Source organism: Balearica regulorum, chromosome 5, assembly GCF_011004875.1.
Source record: "Balearica regulorum gibbericeps isolate bBalReg1 chromosome 5, bBalReg1.pri, whole genome shotgun sequence".
In the NCBI taxonomy this organism is placed as follows: Eukaryota; Metazoa; Chordata; class Aves; order Gruiformes; family Gruidae; genus Balearica; species Balearica regulorum.
In genome coordinates this window covers 35,191,392-35,215,369 of record NC_046188.1, presented here as the reverse complement: position 1 = coordinate 35,215,369, position 23,978 = coordinate 35,191,392, and the positions used below count along the sequence as shown (strand labels likewise).

Below are 23,978 nucleotides of genomic sequence, written 5' to 3'. Positions count from 1 at the left end.
TTGCTGAGTTCTCCTTGCTTGTAAAAATTAACTCGCAACTTCATTCCCGCTGCCTTTTGCGTATAGAATTGTAAAGTAGGTGTTTATAGCATCAGCATTTTAAAGGCACTGATAGCTGGGCAGATCCTGTCTTGGGAGTGCCAAGACTTTTCTTTCCTTTTTATCGCTGTTTAGCACATAATTTCCCTTACCCTTTCCGCTGTCTGTAAGAGGAGAGTCAAGTACCTTTTTGTTAAATTCTCTGTTTCTCCTTTTCCTCCTGATTAAACTTCTCACGGGGTTCTGCTTGTTAAATCCCCACAGAAACAAGAGTTCTGTATGCAGGACGCTAAGAGCAAAAGGCAACCAACCAAGGAATCGCATTTGTGTTCTTCTTTCCCCTTATCTCCATAGGGCTTTCAGTAGACTGGTCTGTAGCTGCACACAAGATAGGTTTGACTCCCTCCAGACAAGAACCCCTCCTAATTTGCCTCTCCTCCTGTTACCACATCAGCGAGGCTGGTCAGTCAAGTCCATGTAAAGCAACGGGGAAAACATTGAGGAAAAACTGGCAGATGCTTTCATTTCAAAGTTTTCAGAGGAAATATAATGTGTAGCCTGGCAAATGGCCTACTAAAATAGTATATTCTATATATACAACAGATTGAGCCAGCTAGGTTTTGGGTTTTTTTCAGAGGAGTACTTCTTGCCTCGGCACTGCAGCTTTTTTGGTAGGAAAGATACCCCGTAAAACCCAGATACTGTAAGAACAGAGAAACTGTCTGCCTGGTGACATTTTCAATGAGCAATACAGGCAAACTGTCCTTTTGCTTTTGATTTTCTCTATTTCAAAGTGTACTCTGATCTACTTTTGGTACTTATATTAAGTGACTTTGAATAGTAATAGCAGTTTGTTGGGCTAATGTTTCTAAAAAAAGTTAGGGTGATGGTTCTTACAGAGAAGGTGTATACCAAGCAGAGCCAGAACAGCTTTAATTTCTTTGAATCTAATGATGTCTTTTCTATATATTTTGTTTCAGAATTAAAGTGGCTCAGCAATCTGTAAGCAAGTTAACTGCAGAGAAGAAAGTTGAAACGAAGAAAATCAATCCTACAGCTAGCCTGGTATGATGTGTCTCTCAATGTGACGTTCAGAAGGGTTTTTGTGACGCTATTCTCATCATTCAGAATGATGGCAGGTTTCTGCTGTTGTTGAAGTGTGACGTAATATGCTTAGTTTGAACGTAGCAGAGTGATTTTCTTCCCAAGGAGAAATCTTTAAGCTTATGCCCTATGTCCAACGGTTAAGTTTAAAACTTAGTTTAGTTGTGCCTAAGCATGGCTATCCATATTTTAAAATATGGTAAGACCTGCTTTTTTGGTTTCTTCCCTCCTTCCACTGAAGTTTCTTGTATTATCTTCCTTGCTCCATAGTGCATCGAGACTCATTGCATGTATTTGTCCAACGACTAAGAGTGTGGGGTTTTTCAAAACTTTACAAATTCTTCTTTGCTCTGTTAAATAATGGTAGAAGGGATTAAATCCCCATTTTGTTCCTTGCTGTATCCCGTTTTTTTTGATACAACACAAAAAGAGGACTAATAATTTACACTGTAGATAAAACCTTTTTTTGTCTGTGTGCAAGGCACATAGGTTAGACCAGCATTTCTCAAACTGTAGGAAGGAAGAGACTAAGGGAAGGAAATGTACCTGAAGAAATCAGTATCTTATTTCCATTCCCAGCAGAGCATATCAGTTGCAGGGCAGGCAGCAGATGTGAATGACTACACTTGGTTAGGAAGAGGTCATTAAACAACATAATCTAGTTTATGCTAAATTAGAGCCTTTATGTCAGCAGAGCCATTCCAGACAAGAAGATTCATATGAATTTGAAATGTATGTGGTTTTCTCTAGCTGTGCTGGTCTTCACAGAGCTGCGTATTTTTAAAGGTACACAACGTTTGACAAGTGTGTAGCTAAAGCAAGCTCAGCTTCTCTACAGTAAGTACTGAACTGCTTCTGAGCCTTCCTTGACTGCTCCAGGCCTTGATTTTTTCTGTTAAAGGAAACTTTAATCTATCGTGACTCTTTTATTACTTCTCAGTCTTCTAGACCAAATGCTCATGGCAACTTGAGAGGAGATGGAAAATCATAGACAAGAATGATAATAAACCTCTTTCTTTTTCTTTAACAGAAAGAAAGACTACGTCAAAAGGAAGCCAATGTGACTGCCAACTGAAAGAAGAAAGATGACAATGATAGTGTGACTTCATACCTTGCATGATGCTTTACTACACCCATGGCCCAGGGAGCACCTTATATTAGATACTGAATTCTGCTTTGCTGATCTGTTCCGAGACAATCCACTAAAGACTTTTCAGTTCCTTCAGAGGAGTTTGTACATTCAGTGGAGGGAATTCTAAGAAGGTTTTTACATGGGAAGTCAAAATTATTTTCTGTATCTCTTCCTTACGTTGTTTAAAATCCATCTGGTTGTTAATGGTTATTTAAAGTACTCTGTGCATAATGCATTAATATGGAAGAGCTAAAATGTGCATTTTGGATGCTAAGTGATGACTAACAACCTGTAGGTTATTTACAGGGCTTACTGTAGATGAGAGCAAATATGCCATTCAGCTCACAAAAGACTATTACATCATACCTTTTTTTAGTTCAGCAGTAACTGAGGTAAAATTGACTGATTCTAAATAATTTTACAGTATCTAAGCATTGGATGCATCTTTCTAAAACTAATTAAATGGAATTATAGATTTATGCTGTATTTTACTATAAATATTTTTATAGAAGCTTCAGCTTATGCCATACATTGAAATGGAAACAATATTTTGCACATGAAAAGGAATAGCTTCAAATTCTTTAGTTTTATGATTGATGGCATAACTGATTCATTATTTTTATGGTTTTAACCTAACATTTCCTAAATTTTGAGCTTCAAAAGAAAAATGTTAAAAATGTATATTTTTATTTCAATATATATGGAAAATATTAATTCCATAAAATGATGAGTTTATTAGTCATTATTCATTGAACTAAAATACAACAATATGTCTCCATGAATTTATACATTTGCCATTAAATCCCTGGCTTTCAATTCTATTGAAAGCTTTCTTTTAAACAGTGACTATCTCACTCTAAAATATATTATGCAGCCTGCTCTCGTCCCCCTATATTTGTATGAAGAATGTGTCTAGCATACATATATACATATATAAATTAATAAGTAAAACTTGAAGAAATGAGAGTCTCACTGTCCTCCTGTAACATTATAACCATTGCCTGTAAAGTAGCAGAGCCTGAAAAAACCCTTCAGAATATCCACTGTTACTTTAAGATTCTTACTTCATTTTAAGGATTTTGACTCTCAGAAGGAGAGATCTTGAAGCAGAAGTTAACTTAAGATGAAACAGCAATGTGATTTTTAAATACAAGTAGGTAACAGTCTATAAATAGGAACAACAAACTGGAGAAAATGTGCTTCAGCTTGCTGTCCCTAAGAGAGAAATCCCCTTCTTAATGATAAAGGTGTCTGAAGATGGTTACAAAGAGAAATTTGGTGAAGCAAAAAAGTACAAAAAGGTAACAGAGGGAAGGTAGTAGACCTTTGCTTAGAAGCTGGAAAGAACACATGAGACAGACACGGGTTATCCATACAGCAAATTAGATAGAGAAACTGGGATGAAACCTAAGGCAAAGCCATCCCTAGAAGCATGCGCTTATTAAGGAAAACAGCAGTTTAACTTGAAGATTTCATATATTGCAGGTTTCTTAAATGACTCTCTCTCTCATTCCTGCATAAATAAAAATAAGGGAATCAAGATTCCCTTCTATGCTTTGGAGTTTCTAGCTGCTGCAGATATACTCAAGATGTGTAAGCATAATTCTTATGAAAACAGTCAATAATATAACAGCAAAAAATAATCTCATTTGTAGTTTGACTGTTGCCATTGCGGAGAAATAAATTCCAAAGATTTAAGTTTTCGCTCTTCCACCAAATAGGTAAAGTGCGTTTGTTTCCAATATTATTAGTGATAAACAACAGGAGCAATAATGCTTATAAAAGCCAAAGATCAAGAGCAAGCAGGGCAATTCTGGTAAGTGTTTAAGAAAACAAGTGTTGAGTTTTGATATGGTTTTCTATCTATCATGATGATAGTGTATATTGCCATTTGACTCGATCAGGAATTTTTCCATGAAATGTTTTACTTGAAATATTAATCAAGAGTAGCACTTTTTGTGAAAAAGGATTGGTCTTGAAAATTCTCATTAGAAATATATTATGGAAAAAAGTTTTTAAATTATTGAATTATCCTGTTTCAAAATTTCTAAATGTGAAGTTTCCTTTTTCAGTTCAAATTGAATTTTCATTTTGAAATGTTTAAAAATGTATTTGAAAGGGATTAAAATTAAAATTATTGATGTAAAGCATTCCTTGATCGGATTTATAATTCTTTTTTTCAGATTATTTGCCAAAGTTTTGAGAATTTAGGCTATTTTTTCAGAAGATTCAAAGAATTATATAGCACAGAGACTTTGATTCTTCTTCATCTTCAATTGTACTGATTTTCCTCTCAGGACAGAGATTTTGATTCCAGCTTCATCCATGACTTAAATCCTCTACTACTAGTTAAACTATTGTTAAGTGGGAAAAAAAAAATAATTTACCCAGACTATTTGATTCATTCTCCTAATCAATGCTTTAAGACTCTTGGATGGAATTCATCAGCTAAATATCACACTTACACCCCTGGTGATACCCAGAAGTGTCTTCAGACAGTGATTGAAGTGACAATGGTACACCTGCTGACCCTACCTAAAATGTTGTATTAAGGAAGAAATATTAACAGATATTATATATCTAGGTAATCTGTTTAATTATGAAATATGTAGAGACTAGAGACATAACAAGTGGGCATCAACCAGCATTCATTCTGGGGTCACCAGGTGTCACCAAAAGTTATGGTTTAAGCTTGTATTGAGTTTGGTGCCTGACTACCCTGAGTTTTCTAGTTTGGGGGGAATAAAAGGAGAGAAGGAGAAAAGAAAGAAAATACAAAGATGGAATGGAACAGAAGTCTCTGGTACACATCTACATTGGTGTCAAGGAGGTCAAAGTAAAGAGTGGGTAAATTAAGCCAAGGAGCAATAGCTAGAGAGTTACAATTTTCCAGGCTATGTAATCTAAAGTACCTCTGCACTACACAGAAGTCACTTCTGTGACCACAAAGTAGATGTGACTTAAGAGGGGGATTTTTTCTGGTTTTTGTTTTCAACTCTTCTATTATTGCCAAGCTTCTCAAAGTCTATAAAGCAAAGCACTACTAAACCCCATATTACTTAGTAGGTGCTTATTACCCAGGAAAATTATATACATTGCTGATTTTTAAATTAAATTATTTGGAAGTATTCAGTTTAGATGAGTGAATATTAATAATTTGTGAAGTGTTCTTTACCTTATTTACAACATTACCACTTACTGATTTTAAAACAAAAGACCTTTTAGCATCTTTGAGATATTTTGACAATATAAATTATATTTCCATTATGTTTTTATTACTATATGAATACTGCCATCACTAACCCATGTAAATGTTTTATCATGTGCTTTATTATAGAGTTGTAAATGTATAGACTGAATAATATTATACTTTTGTATTTAACTTAGAATTTTTTTGTAGCAAAACAGAAGCTGTATGATCTTCAGTTTCTGCACATGTAGAAAACTAAAGTAGAATGGATGGAATATTCAGAAAGCAAAGAGAAAAACAATTTAACATCTTCAGCAGTTCTAGGAAGGATAAAGTTTATATAGGATTTCAACCTTACTGAACTGCTGAGGATATCTCCTCCAACCAGATATAAACAGCCAGGGTATCTCTGACCAGTCTAATTTTTTTCTACGTGAATAAAATATTTTGTGTTCATATGATGTACAGGGTTCTTATTACCCTGATTTTCCAGTAAGTTGTTAGCAATTTCTTTCTTAGATCTAAACATCTTTCCTATCTGATGAATATGGGGCAGTGGAAGACTATGTATTTATTTATTTAGTAATACTATTTCTTCATTGCTTCAGTCAATATCTTAAAAACGGATGCCTTAATCTTGTGTGGGTGTGGAATTTCTGAAACACCCAAACAAGTTAGAAATATTCATCTCATTACACCATTGATGTGTTTTTGAAAATCCACTGCCTTAATCTGTGTTTAGGCACCAGTCTAAGCTTATAATTTCAGAAAATCGTACCCACCCAGTTTTTGCTCATTCTTGGCCTTGTCTTGATCTTGTTCAGTATTGTTATGGATCTCACTCTTTTTTTTTTTTTTTTTTTTTTTTTTAACTCATTCAGAATTTATTCATGCCAGTTAGTGAATTTCAAGACTTTTACACTCTGGAGAGTGCTCTTTGACATTCTTCTTTTGAAGATAAGCCTATGTATTTGCATATAAATGTAAAGAAAATAAAGAAGTTAAGAGGTAGCTTGATTATAGTCAATAAGTTCTTCAAAGAGAGAAAATACTAGGAACTAAGTGGTTCCTTGAGCCAGCAAGGAAAAATATAACAAAAAAATTTTTAAAATATATATTTTTAAATATAATATAGAATTTAAAACCAGATAAATTAAAATTAGAAATAAATTCCAAACTGTTAGTAACCAGGCTAGTTAACCACTGGAAGAAGTTAGCAAAGACAGTTGTGGTTTCTCCATTTTCTGATGCTTTCAAATCAGGATGAAAGATCTTTCTGAAAGGATTGTGTAGTCTAATACAGCTTATTGGACTCAGTTCAGATGTACCTAAGTGGCATCCCATATCCATTGACTCATCAGTTCAAATAGTTCCTCTAGACAGAAAAATTTAAGAATATGTCAAAAGACTTAAAAAAACTGTAATGAAATATTCTTATCCAAGCTAGAAGACCTCTTTATTGTGATTTTAAATTTAAAATATTACAAATACTGTGGTGTGGAACAACATAACGCAGGAAACCATTGTCAAATTATAAACATTTGTATTTCAAGTGATTAATTAATTAATATCTGTCTAATGCATCTTGCGGTACTTACAAGGTAGCAAATTTATTTACTCAGGAATTCAACACTGGTTTAAAGATTCCCAGTCTAGGTCTGAGAAAACTGGCATTTCGGATTGCACAATATGAAATCCCAGAGTCACAGAAACCCTAGTTCCTTAGCATTTCTTAAAGGCTTGAGCATATGCAAGGGAGTTTACTTTGGGTACGGTTAACATGATGCAAAATTTAAATAACAGTCTCTCCTTTTAGTGAAATATTTTATATGACCTCTTAATATAATTACCAAACATTTCCACTGCTCAATAGGGTTTGAACCGTAACAATTTTATGCAATTGTTTTAGAGATCTACAGTTCAAAAGTTGTGCAAGCAACATTGGTAGAACTCTTCAAAAATACTTGGGTTTGCAACTTTTTTCAAAATGCCTGCAAGAACTTTTCTTTCTTGTTTGGTTTTTTTTCAATAGTTTTTTCAATTCAAAAAGTCCTCTTAAAAACATTGCTAAAATGGATGTTAGGTTTTTTCCACTTGTTGAAAATGTTGTGCACCTAAACTCTGTAATTTGGCAAGCTTCAACTGGCTTTAAATTATTTTGATTTGATACCTGATAGAATTCAAGCTTTTAAATTAGGATGTCTTTGTAAAATGTAAGCACTGGGTATAAGAGAACATTTGTTTTAAGAAGCGATGAAGTAAAAATGCTGAACTGATAACTTAGACCCAGAATGCACCACCTGCCTGGGAGGACATTATCAAGCAGCGTAAGCTTTCCCATCATGTAGAACAGCACTGTGTTTCCTGTGGTTTGTTTCTGCCAGATGCAATCTTAGAGTAAATTAAAGGCAGCATTTTCATTTTTTTTCATTAAGTATTTCTGATTAATTTCATTTCATACTTTGTCACCTAAATTTCATCTTCAACAGTCTAATATTGAGGTAATACTAAGTCTTTTTATGGAGGCTGATAGTTAGGTGCTTATATATGCAAGTAGTTTCATTTATGTAAGTACTGCTGTGGCCCACACAGTAAAAAATATCCATAGAGGACATTATGGGGTCATGGGACTAAATAAAATCCCTTTTAGAATCCTGTTTTGAAAATTATCCTGATCTATCCTAGTATGGGACATGGATTTCTTTTCTGTGATAGGATCTGCCTCAAAAGGTTTTGGAGCTCTGGGAGCTTTTAGAGGATGGAGGATGAGGCTGTTGGCATGGCATCTTTTCTTTAGCCATTAATTCCTAAAAGTACGACTTCTCTGGAATTACACTGCAGTTGAATTTCCTGAGCCAAAATTGCCACAGGGACTCCTGGAAGGGAGACTGGAAAATACTGTCAATGGCCATACATTTTCAAAAGGCAAAAAGATCAGAGTTATATTTCCAGATTAAAGTAAAAGCTAGCAGACTCTTCCAAAATAGCAGAAATTTTGTATAGTTGTATGTATCCTTTACTTAGGTTCTATAGCTTTCAGAAATTCTGCATTCATACATGAACTTCATTCTGTGCCTGTGTTCTTGTATTTATTGCTCATATGATTATTTAGTATTAATAGAATTGGTTATATATTCTTATTCTTTTATTGTACTGTGACCACTAAAATGTTGACTACAAAAACTGTTGAAAGACAGTATTTCAGGTTTCCCAGTGTCATCCTGCCAGGAACCTTCATATTTTCCTAGAGGTAAGAAGAGTTTAGCTGCCATCTGAATTCTCAGCTTTTCCTAATCATAAACTAGCATTTGTAGCTTAAGGCCAAATGATGGGGTCAAATTCTGTCGTCACTGATAACAATTGTCTTCACTGGAATTAGAAGTTAACTGGGGCACAAAATAATCCTAAAGATGGCAGAAGGGGTGTTTTTGTGTGATACCCATTAAATTGTAATGTATTTGGTAAGCTCAAAGTCCTAAAGAGTACTGACACAGTCTGAGATTCATGTACTATATATTGACTCTGACACACAACATCCTTATAGATTAAGCTGTAGTGACTTTAGAAAGAGGAGCTGTAATATCTGTTCACTGGTTGATAGTGTTTCTTTCATCTGTTTTTGAATCTGTAATAAGATTATTTTTGTCGATCTGTGAATAATGCATTAGAAAAATTTAAATGGTAGATTTTCTCTCTGACTTCTCCCAGAGGGACCAAGCTTGTAGTTCTGTATTTTTACTTTCTCATTTGGCATGCTGTAAATACATTCCATTGTAGCAGAACAAATGCTCATCCTGAGAACTATTCACAGATAATATGTTAAAGAAACTGTGTGGAGATCAAAGAATATAGCACAATTTCCTACTGCTTGGAGCATCAATATGAATATATATTCATATTGTATAGCACCTGATGCTCATTTCTTAGTTGCAAAGTAGTTTAGGGAATGTATTGCCATTAGCAGCTGATCACTCTAAACTGGATAAAAGCCATGTTCTTCTTATAGTTCTTATTTTTTTCTCTTTGTTAGAATGAGTTTTTGTGGTGTGGGTATCTTCTAGGTTCTAGAGGGAAAGATACCATTAGGTAATGAATCAAAATGGAACAAGGTCACAGTTCTATTCCACACTTCTTTCATATCTGAAAGGTGAAGGAATAAAACTGATTTCTTTTCAATCCACATAAACCCAGTACATTTTTCTGATTGCTTTTCATTCTGTTATTCATTTTTGTGTTACAGTCTAGTGTCTTAGAAGGGCTGTAGAGAAGTTAGAAAGTCCAGCTATGAATCTCATTCCTTAAAGATTAGTTGTAAAGTTCAAATTCAGCAAACCGTCATGGGGAACTCCTCCCCTATCACTGTTTTTCCTCAGCAATTCATCGAATTCACCACTCTATTTCTTTTGTTAGAAGTCACATAATTACCAAACTGGTTGGTAAAGGTCCAAGAAAAACTCAACTATTGGGTGAGAAGGGGCCAATTAACTTCCAAATCATGATAAAGACTTTACTGAGCACAAGTTGAACCTCAGTAATTCACCTAAGTCGAACACAACTCAGTTTCACAGAGTTAAGACAATCAATACGGTGTATTCATGCATTTCTGTTACTTACCATTTTACATCAAGAAAGTCTGTCTCTCTGAGTAGGAGGCAGAACTTGTGCATTTAGGTATGTAATCAACTTCTGCTTGCTTCCAGACCAGAAGTATGTGTGATATGGGAGATATATCTGAGTGTTTTGGCATTATGTTTTATACATATTTTCCATCACTTATCCAGGGGCCAAGTAAAGACACTCACTAACATACCTAAAATGAAAATGTTGGTAAAAAATGCCATTGAAACAATATAAAGCTATTTCTTTCTACTGGATTTTCGTTTGAAGGAGTCCATCCTCACATAACTTCCTATTGAAGTGTTTGGTTTTATTCATTTTAATGAAAAGATGATATCAGATAATCAAGCCAGCTTGTCTTGGACAAGCTTCTATGAGGGCTTGAGCGCTAGTCAAGTAAAATAATCTGCATGCATGTTCAACGCGTCCACTTGTAACTTCAGTAGCCTGAACAACACCATTTCATCTGCGTATAGCTCAGAAAAGGGAGAGACTCGAGAGGGAAATTTAATGGATTTTCAAGCTCAGAAAAGCTGTGTCAAATGAAATGCATTTTTGTCATATTGCTCTGTTTTTGAAACGTCAGTGATACCTGTTGCAAAGGAAGAGAAGGCTCGTGCTCCTTGTCAGATGGGATTGGATAAGGATTTACTACGGAGAGCTGGTAAAAGTACTGTTTCTTGTAGGAGCTCTCAGCAAAGCTGTGAATGCCCAACTGATGACTCGCAATATGTTGCCAGGAGAAAGAGAATTATTTTTATAGTTTTCTGAAAATATATATTTATTAAAATGACATTTTGTTTTTCTAGTATATCAATCTGAAGAAGAAAGGCTGGCCCTGTCATTGTACTCACTATTACTCTGAAGTACAAATCTAAAAGCTTCACCATATTCAGATGTTACAGAAAGCAAAAATGGAGAAATATTATTTTGAGACGAATCAGAGTTGGCCTCTGGAAAGTGTTTTCAGTAGGATTATAGTGTGATTTTCAACTTTCATTTAGTTATTTTGAATTTTTTTTTGTTTTTCTTTCCAATCATTTTGAGTTGAATAGTTGCACTGTTGAACGTTATTGTTGTTGGTACTCTTCCCTCTCTTCTCTCCATATGACTCAAAACCATCCAAATACAGGCCTCTTTGGCTGGTTAACTTCTCTTTGAAGATGTAGCAAAATGGCAAATTCTCTCATAATGCTGTTAATGTTCTCTGTGTACCTAGCAAGTTTCACAGACATAACAAGGTTTAAGTCTTTCATGTCCATATGGGATTTGCTTTCATTAAATCATAGATTTGCTTGAATGTTAACACATACGCTCAGCAGTTATATATTTGCTGTCATTTGAATTGAGCTCAACTTTGCATTTTTCATCCCACAAAATGTACAGCAAAAATAATGGAATATTAGTTTGGTTCAGATTTTTTTGTTTTTCAGGAATCAAACTCCTTTGGGTAGTTCTTGATTAAATATGTTATAAATGTCTTAAAAGAATAAGCTAAATAGATTCAGGTGCTTTCCCCCCACACCCCCTTTACATTGTAATTGTATACGTGTGTGTATGTGTGCGTGTTTCTACTATGTATTTGGAAGTTTAATTTTCTCAAAAAACAAGATGTGCACATGATTAACTTTGTAAAAGTTATTGTAGTGGAATGGAGTATTTATTTTTAAACTAAATTCGTAAGGAACCATTGACTGTAAATAAAAGACTGTATTTTCCTCCTCAGTATTTTTGTTCATTTTATCAATTGTATTTTTGTATGCAAAATATATTGTTGAGATGTTGTAGGTTTCTCTGTTTGAATAATTCTGTCTAAATAACGTTTTTTATTTACACTGCTTTACTGATCTAGTTAATATTCCAGGTTCGATGTGCTTGTTAAAAAGATACACAATATTTTGGAGATCTGCAAAGAATTCAAAGATGTAGTTTACTGATGTAAATTTCTTGAAGGTATTTTAATAAATGTTGGGGGGGGGGTTTGCATCTGAAATAGTTTTCACACATGTTTGGGGATGTGGATTTCCCTTAGTTCGCATGTGACTTTTGGCAACTTGTTACATTTGCAAATACATACTATTGAAAAGCTCTTCAATGCTTTTCAGTAGCTCAGAGCATGCTGCCCACAAAATGATATTAAAATGGTATCTCTAAAGTATATATCATCCATGTCTCCAGACACTAATATTTGGGCTCCATTATCAAAGGGGGGAAAAAATCTGTAAATTACATTTTAATTTTATCTCTATTTTACTGTTACTTGTATTAGTCTAGACTGATAGTCTAGGAAACCTTATTATAGATCATTAGATATATTTGTTCCAGTTTCCCTACAGCCAGATTAGAAAACCATTACAATTTAAATATAAAATTATGCAGTAATCTCATCCAGCAACTGCCCATTGGGGGAGTACATAATCTGGAAGCATCTTCACCAGGATGGTCAGCAACTCTCTAAAGACTGGTGTACTTTAGCCAGTTCTGAGGTATTTTTTTGGCATCACACATCACATAAATTTAAAATAGAAATAATGTGATTTGTGTTTAGATGTTTCTTAGAACAACATCAGTGTGTGTGTTTGAAAATTATTATCCTGAGCCAATCAGAGGTTGGAGTGATCATGTCAACAGAGACTAAGAGCAAAGTTATGAAGGACCTTGAAAATCATAACTACTCAGGTTAAGAGAGGGAGTCAGTGGAAATACTCAACAAATCTACAGCAGCATGATCAAACCAATGGTTTTTTATTTGAAAAGTTGCATTCTCATCACAGAAGAGACTACTGCATTGAGACTGGAGAAGACAAGAACCTGAGCAAGGATTTCAGCTACATAAATGGAGATGCCAGATAGAAATAATCACCAAGATGTGGACATTAACTAAATGTGAAGAACCATTAGCAAAAGAGAAGGGGACACATAGGCATTGGGAAAACATGCTAGATGCTTAAATACCACAATGATGAGCATGTTAGAAATATCTAGATAGGCACTGAACAGTTAAGCAAGTATGTAGTGAGTTAGATCATCCTGATTAAAATTAGCTAAGGCAAAGCAATCCAACTTAGAGACAGTTGCTCTCTTTTCCTTCTCTTATTATTTATTGCCTGGTTTCTTGATCCTTTAAGACAATAAAACAATGTGCCACTGACGAGACGGATGTTATAAGCTTTTTTTGCTTGGAATCCTACTGATATGCCAAGATGTCAGATTACAGATTGTTTTTCTTTATCCACATGAACAACTGATTTAGTATTCTTTAAGAAATTAAATTTGACCCTCGGGTCCAAAAGAAGTGTTGGAATCCTGAAGTTTTTAAACTGTCTTTATGCTTCTTGGAATCCAGGATTTTTTCAGCAGCTCACAAGCTCTACCCAAAGAGCAGTATTTGCCATAGTGCTGCGCCAGTTATACTAAGGGAGAAATACCACATGCAGGGAAGCGAATACATCAGATAAAGTGAATTTATTTCCAAGAATAAACCTACATGATAACACTAAAGTTTAATAGAAATCCAAAATAGTGAGACCGATCCTGAAGTTCTAAAATAAATGCTACTCTTCTGAACATACAAAGCTCTCATCAGACATAAACCTTGTTTTCTATGCTGTAGAATTCTTCATTATTTCATTGTTAGTGTATTTCAGCTCCAGGGTGATTGAAAAGTGTTATTTCATAAATGCACAATGAATTTATGATAGACTACTGTTAAGTACTATAATACAAATTGCTTCTAATTAATAGGCAGATTAGATTCCTACAATTAAATAATTTCAGAGATGCATTGTTTCATATCTGTAAATATTACAGCTATTTATCCATGGGTTAAAGTTGGAGATAAAAGCAGGCAATTACTAAGAAATTTTATTTATAAATATGCAGATACATATGTATATTATACACACATACATCTCTAATACAAGCTATGCTATTTATATGGCAAAAGAAATTGATCCAGTCATAGATCTAATATCTATATTTTGGTAGTACATAATGAAATTTTTATACATCCATTAGTTTAGGAAAGGATAGTTAGCACAAAATCAATATTAAAAGCTGGAATACTCTAGTCATTGAAAGAATTTAAAGGCAAATGAGCTGATGACACTAGTATTTGAGATGTGCTTGTCAGAAAACTTTAATCAAAGCAGACTGTGGGTTTCTATGTGTAACCTCTTTCATGAGACACATCCCAAGGTGCTTTGCAAAATAATGAAATTAACAATGCAAATATTGATGAATACACTAGGTCAAACAAAGCAGTCCTTGGTCTTCAGAGTGCCACTACGGTGAGTCAACAAGCCAAGGGATTCCAGATGCAAAAAAAAGTACAAGCCACAAAGCCAGCCAAACAGGATATCTGCCTTTCACTCTGTGCTGTGGTTCTGTGAAGGATGAAAAAAAACGTTCAGAACAGTTTGAAAGTCTTGGCTGTGCTTTCCACATAACTATTGCATTTCAATGTGTCTATTTGCTGTAGGTCTTCTGCATCTTGCATGCAATCTGTGACATCATAAATATGCCAAATCTTTTCTGTAAGATGGTGGGTGAACAGGTGTATGGGCTTCAGAAGTTTCTGGTTTCCATATAGGCTACCTACTGTAAGGGCTATTGCTGGAAGAAATGCTGTTCTTATGTATGTAATTCCCACACATTTAAGAAAAGTTAGGATTTTTCAAGTTTGGTCTTACAGTACTGTTTTATCTATCCCTGACAAGAGAAACTAAAACTCTGCAGATCACAGCTGAAGACAGGCTCAAAAGAAATGAGTGGTGATTTAACTTTTACAACTTATTCTTTCTGAGTGAAACTTGTTTAGGCATGCTGGGCCTTCATGAAAACCCTCTGCAGCTTCTTAAAAAGAATGTGAGGGGTGAGTGAGGAATAATTTTTTCAATCACAGTGTGTTATAAGACATCATCTTTTTTTTTCTTTTCCATTGTTTCCTCTTTGTAAATTTTTCTGTCTTCCTCTTTCTCCCTCCGTGTTTAAGAAACCATTGCTAGTTTCATGTGCATTTATCCAGCTCCAACATTTGTTCATTGCTAATAATGAAATTTATTCAAACTGTAAATTCCAGAACTGCAATGATTAAGCCATTTGAAATAGGTCCATCAATTGATCTCCAAATTTCTCAGCCAGATTTTTGGTCATACTTGTAAGTGTTTGTACTAATACTTACAAATTTTTATTTCAGACTCTATTAGTCACAGTCAGGCACAAGAACCTACCACACGATTCATAACTAATCAAAATAGTGCCAATCAACCATTGAGAAGTCTACAATTGCATAATTAGCTGAGCAGTAAAATTTGAAATTAACTTCTTGTGAAAAGCTTGACCCACAAACGGCCATATAAAGTGAGCTCCAAAGGCCCACATGTGTGAGTTAAGGGAAACATTTTTAAATTTTGATGTTTATATCTTTTATCCTTTGCTTCTCTTATTAACCTCAAAACATGGCAACATGATGATGTTTGAAAGTGCTCTTTGCCAGTCTCACTTGCAACATCTATAGCAGTATTTTGCACTGTTGATTGGTTATGAATCAGATTTATGTGTGCCACGCCCTGGGTTTTTTTTTTTTCTTTCCTTGAGCATCTTTGATTTCCATCGAATTATTGATGAAGACTGGCAGTGCTAGTTTAATATGCGATTGGAAGCAGTCCTAATGACCCTGTCTTTGAGAGATGCAATGGTATCATGCAAATGTTCTGAGGAGGCTGTACATTCATGATGTGGGATAATAGGCTTTTAATTATAGGTGACAAAATGCTTTCAGATGTTTGAGGTGTATGCAATCCCAAAACATTTTGCCTCAGTGATTAAAGATTTGAAAGATTTTAAAAGAATTTTAAAGGAAAGCACAATGTGAGATGTATTCTCTGACTGTAGAAATTAGTTCCTAGAAGATGAGTAAGAGACAAAAGAGAGAGAGAGAGAGAAGGTGTTTCACCATGTGAATTTTGCCCTTTCTTTTTTTCCTGATTTAAAGTAATCATCAGAAACTCTCATATAATGATCTTCCCACACATCCCTTGGATGATGCATTCAAAAATTCCAAAATGACAACGCAGAAACAAGATGGGTTTCTGAGACTGCTTCATGCACACACTTCTGAAGTGGTCATCTTTAATGCTGACATACAATAGTATATTTTTGGAAATTTTCACAATATCACAAGAACACATCTTTCTACTCACTTGGTGATACTGCCACTGAAAGCAAGTTATTGGACCATACACCACGTCCTGGCAACAAAAAGAATGTCTTGAGATTTTAAAAGAAGTTTCCCATCTCTTCTGGTCTTAAGTGTCTTCTAAAATATCAAACCAAATCTATCTGCAAGTCTATCATGATACTATTACATTAATAAAAAACGTGAAGGAAACCAGTTTCCAGAAGCTGAGAAAAGAGTTAAGATTCTCAAAAAGAGAACAACTTGCATATGAATCTAAAGATTCTATTCCAAGCCAGGCAGAAAAACTGGATATTTTCCAAAAGCAAGATTCAATATGAACTTGCATCACACTGTGATGCTAGCGTGTCCTTTCCTTTAAGCAGCATTGAACAGCTGAGAATCGTTCACCTTACTTCAGCAGACATTTTTTGAGAGAAAAGGGGCAAAGGCAATATTAATTTTTAAGTAATGCAAGCACAAGAAATGTGATCCCAAACTGCCCTTTTTGCTCCTTGGATTGTGTAGAGCTAATTCTCAAGGCATCCTTCTGAAAATGTATCCTTTGGACTAAAAAAAAAGAGGCAAAAACCACCCTCTTGTACCCTACTGTTTTAGTTCCCTGTGTGAATCTTCTGGTTTGATTTAGGAATGTGCTGCTTGGTTCCCATGTGCATTGTTGTTGTAGTATTTACTTTGGAAGGAAAAGTGAGTATACGGTTCACGCCTTAACCTTGTCAAGCTTCCCCCTTACCAACTTGAACTGACACCATACAAATTCTGAAAGGAAAGGCCACAGCCAAAATTAATCATAAACATTAACCATAAAATATTACTCTTGACCCTACCAAGGGGCAGACCTCTAGGAATAACATCCTGCTCCTTAAGAAAATAACATCCCTCTCCAGCTGAGAGGAGCAGACGGTCTCATCTATGCATGACGGACGTGCTGACCTGTGCCTCAGGGAGTAACATCCGATTTCAACTCAGAGGGTAGTAAGAACTCCAGGCCTTACATTATGGAAGTCCTTCCCCAAACACAGCTCTACATACAAGATTTGGCAGCCTGCGCCGTCTGCATAAAACAAGTCCTGCCCAAGGTTATGCTGCAAGGTTAGGTTTTTATGCAAAGCCAGACAGACTGAGGCTGAAGCTGGAAAAATGAGAGCTGCTACCCCAGCTTCCCGGCTGTTTTGACCTGAATGAAAATTGTATATATACTTCACATCATTGTACTAACAATGAGCCCTGAGGAAAGGCTACAGTCTGTAACTACTTTGTAACATTTCACTTGCATAGACTCTTAGTTTATTCTTAGAGGCACAATCCACAGATTGGAGAACCTATTTCCACAGCCATCAGGCAGGATATTTTCCAGCAGCAAATGGAATTAATTAAGCCTCTGAAATCTGAAAAATCCAGAACCAAAACATATTCCCCAATACTAATTTTATTTGGAAAAGAAATAATAGATGAAAGAATAACTAACTTTATTGCAAGTCACTGGAGATGAGTCTTAGGTGCCTAAATCAAGCAAGACCTGCAGCACTGAATGAAGCATTTCCTAAATATCACAAAAAATCTGGGCACGGAGCAATAAGCCAGATTTCTTCCCAGGACACATCGGTTGTACTGGCACTGACAGTGAGAGATTTCAGCAGCAAGCTGTTGAACTTGTGTCAAGGATGCCCTGCAGATATATTTCTGATATTGCACTCCTCCCCGAGTTCATTCTCTTGCCAGCAAGATGGAAGTAGCACCAAGCCCCACTTAGCAGAGGGTTCTCCTCAGCATGAAAATCCCCTCCTTGGCGTCACCTCACCAAGTGACTTTGGCCTTCCTTTCTCAATGTGTCAGCCCCAGGCAGAAGCTGAGCTGCTATTGGGACAGGGAGGTTAAGTGGGAAGACAACCGAGGAGAGCATAGAACATCATTCCTAAATGTTGGTGCTTTCAGCAATGATGTGATGTCATCATTATAGAGGATTAAAGGAAAAATTCCCTGATAACATTTGTTTTTCCCTATGCTGGGACAGAAAGCGGGGTTTGTCTCACCCATTGAATGATGTTAATTAAAGAATAAACTTCAGGCTTTTGCAATTAAATTATTGCTAGTAGTCATGTTTGTGAGGTTAAAACTTATCTAACTCTATCTGAGAATTCTGTGCTACACCGAAATGTAGCTATGCCCCCGGTAAGTGAATGTGACAGATTCGATAGAGGTGGCAGAGGCTACTGCAGTCTCATCTGCTGGATAAATGCCTTGAGGTAAGTGAATGTTTTCACAGGAATTGAGCTGTACTTGATTTGTGCTTGCGTAGCCTATTGATATCTAACAAATATAAACCGTACTCTTCCCAGATGGCTTATTTCTGACAGCACAACACAGAATACACTCCTCCTTTCACACTAATGCCAGTACACCTCTCATGTTATTATTAAGCTATTTATACACATTCTGACAGCAGACTAGACCTCATCTTTGAGATCAGTACCTGACGCTCATATTTCTTCCCTCTTGCCCTCTGTTTCTTTCCACCATCCATCACGCTGACTCTTACTTCCTATCCTCTCCTGTGAAATAGACACTACCTTCTTTTTTCACCAACAGTAAAACAGATCAAGGTGGTTCCATGTGTTGGTAGAGATAAATGTCGAGGCTAAAATCTTTCCCTGTGTGGCTTCCATTAAATTTCACTGGGTAGCACTTGCACACCTTTCAACTATGGCGCACAAAGGCTAGTGTTGCAAAAGATTTTCAGAGTCTCATAACGTCATGCCTTTTTAGGAAACCAGTGCTTCTGCGCTCCTCTTAATTGAAATCAAATGCCATTTCAACCTCCCTATGTTTTGTGACTGACTTGTCCAGTCTTTCCAAATAGCCCCTTCTCTGATGGTACAGGTGGTACATTATGTCTAAGAGAAGACTGACAAAACGTGCCTTGGATTATGCAAACAGTATTTCAGTGTAATTGTGACAAATATAGTAGACTACATTAACTATGTTTTAGCTCTAGAGATGTAGCAAAGATAAGGAAGAAAAGACATGAAGATGCATTTGAATCTAAGGCAATTCTCACTGGGAGACATTTTTGCTTTACCCAGCTTCTCTCTTGGAGTGAGGTAATGAGAAGTCTTCTCACTTGTCACGGTAACGTGCTAGGAAGAGAAGAACATTTATTACCATGTGTCTGTGTATAATGTTTCTTTCTTGGTAACGGACTAAAAATATTTGGTTCTGAAGGAATTAATTTTTCTTTTAGTTTATGAAGGACATCGCTGCAAGAACTAATCTTGGTGGTAGAGGCGAAGAGAGACTGCTGACTTCTGATAGCCCATCGGCACGGCCAGTTCACAGAAACCTGCCAGGGTTACTGTTCTCTCCGCTGGCTGAGCGATGACAGTTTCATCAGCAGGCAAAGTTCAGAATTTCCTTCAGAGGAAAACTGACTCTGACTTTTTGAACTTTCAGACTACTGGGCTGAGCAGAGTGAAAACAATTGTTTAGAGACATCATGCATGGATCTAAGGGACAGATGTTTCTGAACTATGCCAGAGAATTATGATAAGACATTCAGGCTGCATACCAGGATTTTTTCTATTTCTTTCTTTTTAATCATCATTTTTTCTCCACTGTTAGTTCTTAGTCTCACTTGCTTTTCGGTGTTTCTCAGTACTCGTGAATATACGAGATATTCTGCTAGAAACCTGAAGCCACTTAATAAGCAGCAGCTTATAATCAGCAGCGAGTTCAACTCACGTTGACAGAGCAATGGCCTCCTTGAATGTGAAGATCCAAACTGAAGGCAAGTTGGACGCCTCTTGGATGTGATGGTTTCTCAGAGGCTTTCACTGGTGTCCATTCAGTGGCAGCTCTCCTTATAAAGTATGATCTGTACAAAAAGTATCCTAAAAGCAACTTAACGGTGAAATTAAAGATCTACATAGATTACACTTCCAATGCAAGGGCATGGATTAACTTTTCTTTCAACTCCTGCTGCTTAATGTTGATTTAATATATCGTCTTGACTTTTAATAAGGTTATTGAAAAGCATATAAGGAGCTGTGCTACAGATGCAACAGCCACAACTTCATATGCAAAATAAAAAGAGACATTATAATAAAAAGAGAATTGAATGTTGCTTGTATAAAATCTGGCTTTGTTTTGATGCATAAAATAGCAAACACTGTTCCACACTGAGTTTTTCAAGAGTCTTAAGTATACAACGCTTCTGATGCCACCCCAGTTGCCTATATATAGATCTGTCTTGTGTAAAGAATTTAAAAAGCATTAGAATGGAGAAATCAAAGAGACAATAAATTTTAAACCAATCTTATTGTCTGCAGCCTAAAGTGTTATTAAGATCAAAGTGGAGCAAACATCTGGCATTTGCCTTTCTGCAAAAATTAGATCAAATTACCTACCATAGGATTTAGATCCATTCAGTAAGTTCTTTCCATTGTACACATAGTTTTCTTTCTCCTTTTTATTTGCTAGATCTAACTTAACACCCAAATTCTAGCCTCTTCATTCATTTGGAGTTGAAACAAATTAACAACAAAAATGGAACTATATGTTCCTCATGAACATCTGTTTCCTAAGGAATATTCAAGGTCCTTCAGATCCTAAGGAGAGAGGTTCAGCTAGCCTTCATCTTTGCCATTAAGTCTAATTGTCTAGAAATAAACTTTACTGAGTAAACACAGCCCTGTCCCCCTCCATGAAAAAATAAATTCTTAATGCCCACTGTTGTAATTATTGCCATTGGTGACTTTATTCTATACTAATCACTCATAAAGTATGTTCTTAAGAAGCTTGGCACACTGGCCCATACTTTTATGCATAAACTTATCAAAGGTACATTTTCCAGACTTTTAAATATATCTAATGCATTCCTAGGGTTTCGATACCTTTGTTTAGAGAGATAAATACATGAATGTTACATCCATATAGCAATTTTTTTTAATTCTCTGAATAGAAGAATACACTAATAGAAAGCTAAGACTGAGAATATGTCTCTCTTCTTAAATACAAAAAAGACTGTGCCTTTATACCTCAACAAACTAATTACAAAACATAGAAATTCAGCAAAAGTTTAATTCAAAGGAAAAACTATATTAAGGTTTGCAAATTTATCATTAAATAAATCAAACAAACTTAACAGTGCTCCATAGTGATGCCATGCAATAACTATAAAATTATGATTAATGAATTTGAGTGTTGCTGTCCCAGATGAGCTGTAACTGACACATTAATTCTTTCCAATTGCTTCCTTGCTGGAATCCATATTGATATCACTAGACAGAAGGATAAGATATAGCTCTCAATTATTCTAAAGAGAGATGGAGATATTATTTTAACCTTTGTTCTTTTGATCTCTTGTAATATGAATTGGAATATGGCTGTTTCCATAAGGCATTCTTTAACAAAGAAATGCAAACATGGTGATCTCAAATTTTATCTGCAGAACTTTTATTGGGAGTCAGTGTAACTTCTCCATTTGATTCATCCCCAAGCTATGTGATTTACATCTGTATCACAGCAAGGAAGAGTTATTGCTTACTGCAACTTAGAAGTTTGGGGTTTTAATGTGATCCCAAACACTCTTCTTTTATGCGAGTATATCATTTGATCCTCATATCTTGTTCCCTGATTATTGAAAAAAGTCAGATTTTTAATTTTATTTTCAATTAATTTTAGAAAATAATGGGAAAGGGAGCGAGTGACAGTTAAAATTTCTTTACTCCTTCCCCTGGACCCATAAAAGCTAGGGGAGGAATTCAGGCAGCCAGCAGCCACACATTGTCAAAGGGGACCTTAAAGTAGTCAGATACATTCCCAGGCATGCAGTGCAGACAGGCTTCAGATGTTTTTATGAAGCAGCTTTACAAGGTAGCATCCAAAACCTGCACTGGGATTTGTTACGATACCTATATGTTACTGTGTATTTCTGGTTTCAGTCTCAAGTGATTAAGAAAAAAAAAAAAAAAAAAAAAAAAAAAAAAAAAGGACAAGGTGTCTGAATCTTGTTATGGTTAATCTTCTTGATACCTTAAGGCCAAGATCTGATGGTTATTAAAAATAAGTAGTGGTGATATCTACAATATTTTTACTAAATCCAAATACACATTAATTTTTTCACTCCCTGAAATTTTAAATGATGCAGCTCTCCCCTTCAGAAGCCTTTGGTTAGTGCAACCAGGTAAGAAGAGTGACTCAGAAAAAAATGTAGACCTTCTGCCAGTATTGACTGCTGTATTTCAGGAACTAATGAAGAGATTTCTAAGGCACATTTGAGTTATCTGGCGCAAATAAGATGTGTTTGTTTAAAAGGGAAGGAAAGGTGTGTAAGGGGATCATTGGGTTAGGCAAATAAGTACTCTCGTCTCCATCTTCTACCAGTGACTTCATGCTTCTCATTTAGGAAACCTTTTGGAACTAAAAACTCTAGGTTTACTCCTGTACGCTGGATAACACAAACATAAGTCCCCAAGGGTACAGTTCTCCAGTGCTCTTTTAAAACTTTTTTTCCTTTTTTTCTCCCCCCCCCCCCCAGAAGAAAGTAAATTACAAGGTTAAATTTCTGCGTTGTTTTTGCAAATGCGATGTCCCTCTTCCCAGCCAGGCACCGCCGTTGACAGGCAGCTGGAGCGGAGCCACGATGCCGTCTGTTCCGCTGACCCATCCAGGACGCACCATACCTACTGTGTGCATGTGTTGCTCAGATGTCTTGCACACGCTCAGCAAATCTGACGTGCTCTTGATGCCTCAGTCCTGTAACGTGTGTGTGTGAATCAACTGCGCGGCACATGGATGACAGAGCACACACAGAAATCCTGGACAGAAATCGAGCCTACCTCACTGGGGAGAGAGAAAAAAACAGTCTTGCTTCTATTTGTGGCCCTGAAAGCTGATTAAGGTGTGTGAATTCTCTCTCTCATATCTTTTGATCAGTAATTACCTACAAAGCACATGGGACTTCACAGTGGCCGTATCTTCAATGCAAAGCTGGTATGTAGGCCAAATGTAATTTATAATGAATGTCTGAGCTTGTTAGCATATAAAGAGTAAGACCATGATACTACAGAGTACTAGACAGGTAAAGTCCAGGAGGTTTTTCTCTCTGTTTTAAATATTCAAATAAAGATATATATGAACATCTTTTCAAGGAAAATTATTCTGTCCAACTGTGCCCATATCTCAGATCAGAAAAAGTCAATTACCTTCTAAAAATAATGATTTTAATGTTATTAGCCTTTCAGTAAGTTTTAGAAGCACAAAAAAAACTAAAAGAGAAGGAAGACTAAACCAAAAAACTTTTAAAAGACCCCCAAACAACCAGTACTACTAGACTGGTCAGCTCCATTATTGCATGAAGGAAGAATACACTGAATCTTACCAGCATCCAGCTTTTCACAGCTGGAGACGGGACATCTGACCCTTTTCTCTGATTTTCTACGTGTGCCATGGGAAAACGCTACGTGCTGTTCCCTCATTTGACTGTATCTGACTATGTCATTAGTTTCCATGAACTAAAAGGTGTACATCTGAAAATGGCTAGGCTTGTATCACTGCTCAGAGGTTTATGTGAAATCAGAGGCAGTTCTCAGTCCGGTTCAGCGAGGTGGCAGTCCCCGTCAGAGCGGCTTTCTTCACAAGGGCAGACAACGCCACCGCTGCGGCGGGATTGCATGGGGGGTCTGCAATGACTGGACGAG

At 36.0% G+C, this 23,978-nt stretch overlaps 1 protein-coding gene across 1 annotated transcript in view; it reads left to right on the top strand.

Annotated features, from left to right (window-relative positions):
- The window catches only part of FMN1 (formin 1), a 149,631-nt gene extending 137,829 nt beyond the window's left edge, over positions 1-11,802 (top strand). Inside the window, 2 exon segments of the mRNA XM_075753012.1 lie at positions 1,020-1,104; positions 2,174-11,802. Coding sequence (XP_075609127.1) covers positions 1,020-1,104; positions 2,174-2,218 — 130 coding nt within the window. The 3' untranslated portion in view covers positions 2,219-11,802.
- The last annotated feature ends 12,176 nt before the right edge of the window (positions 11,803-23,978 follow it).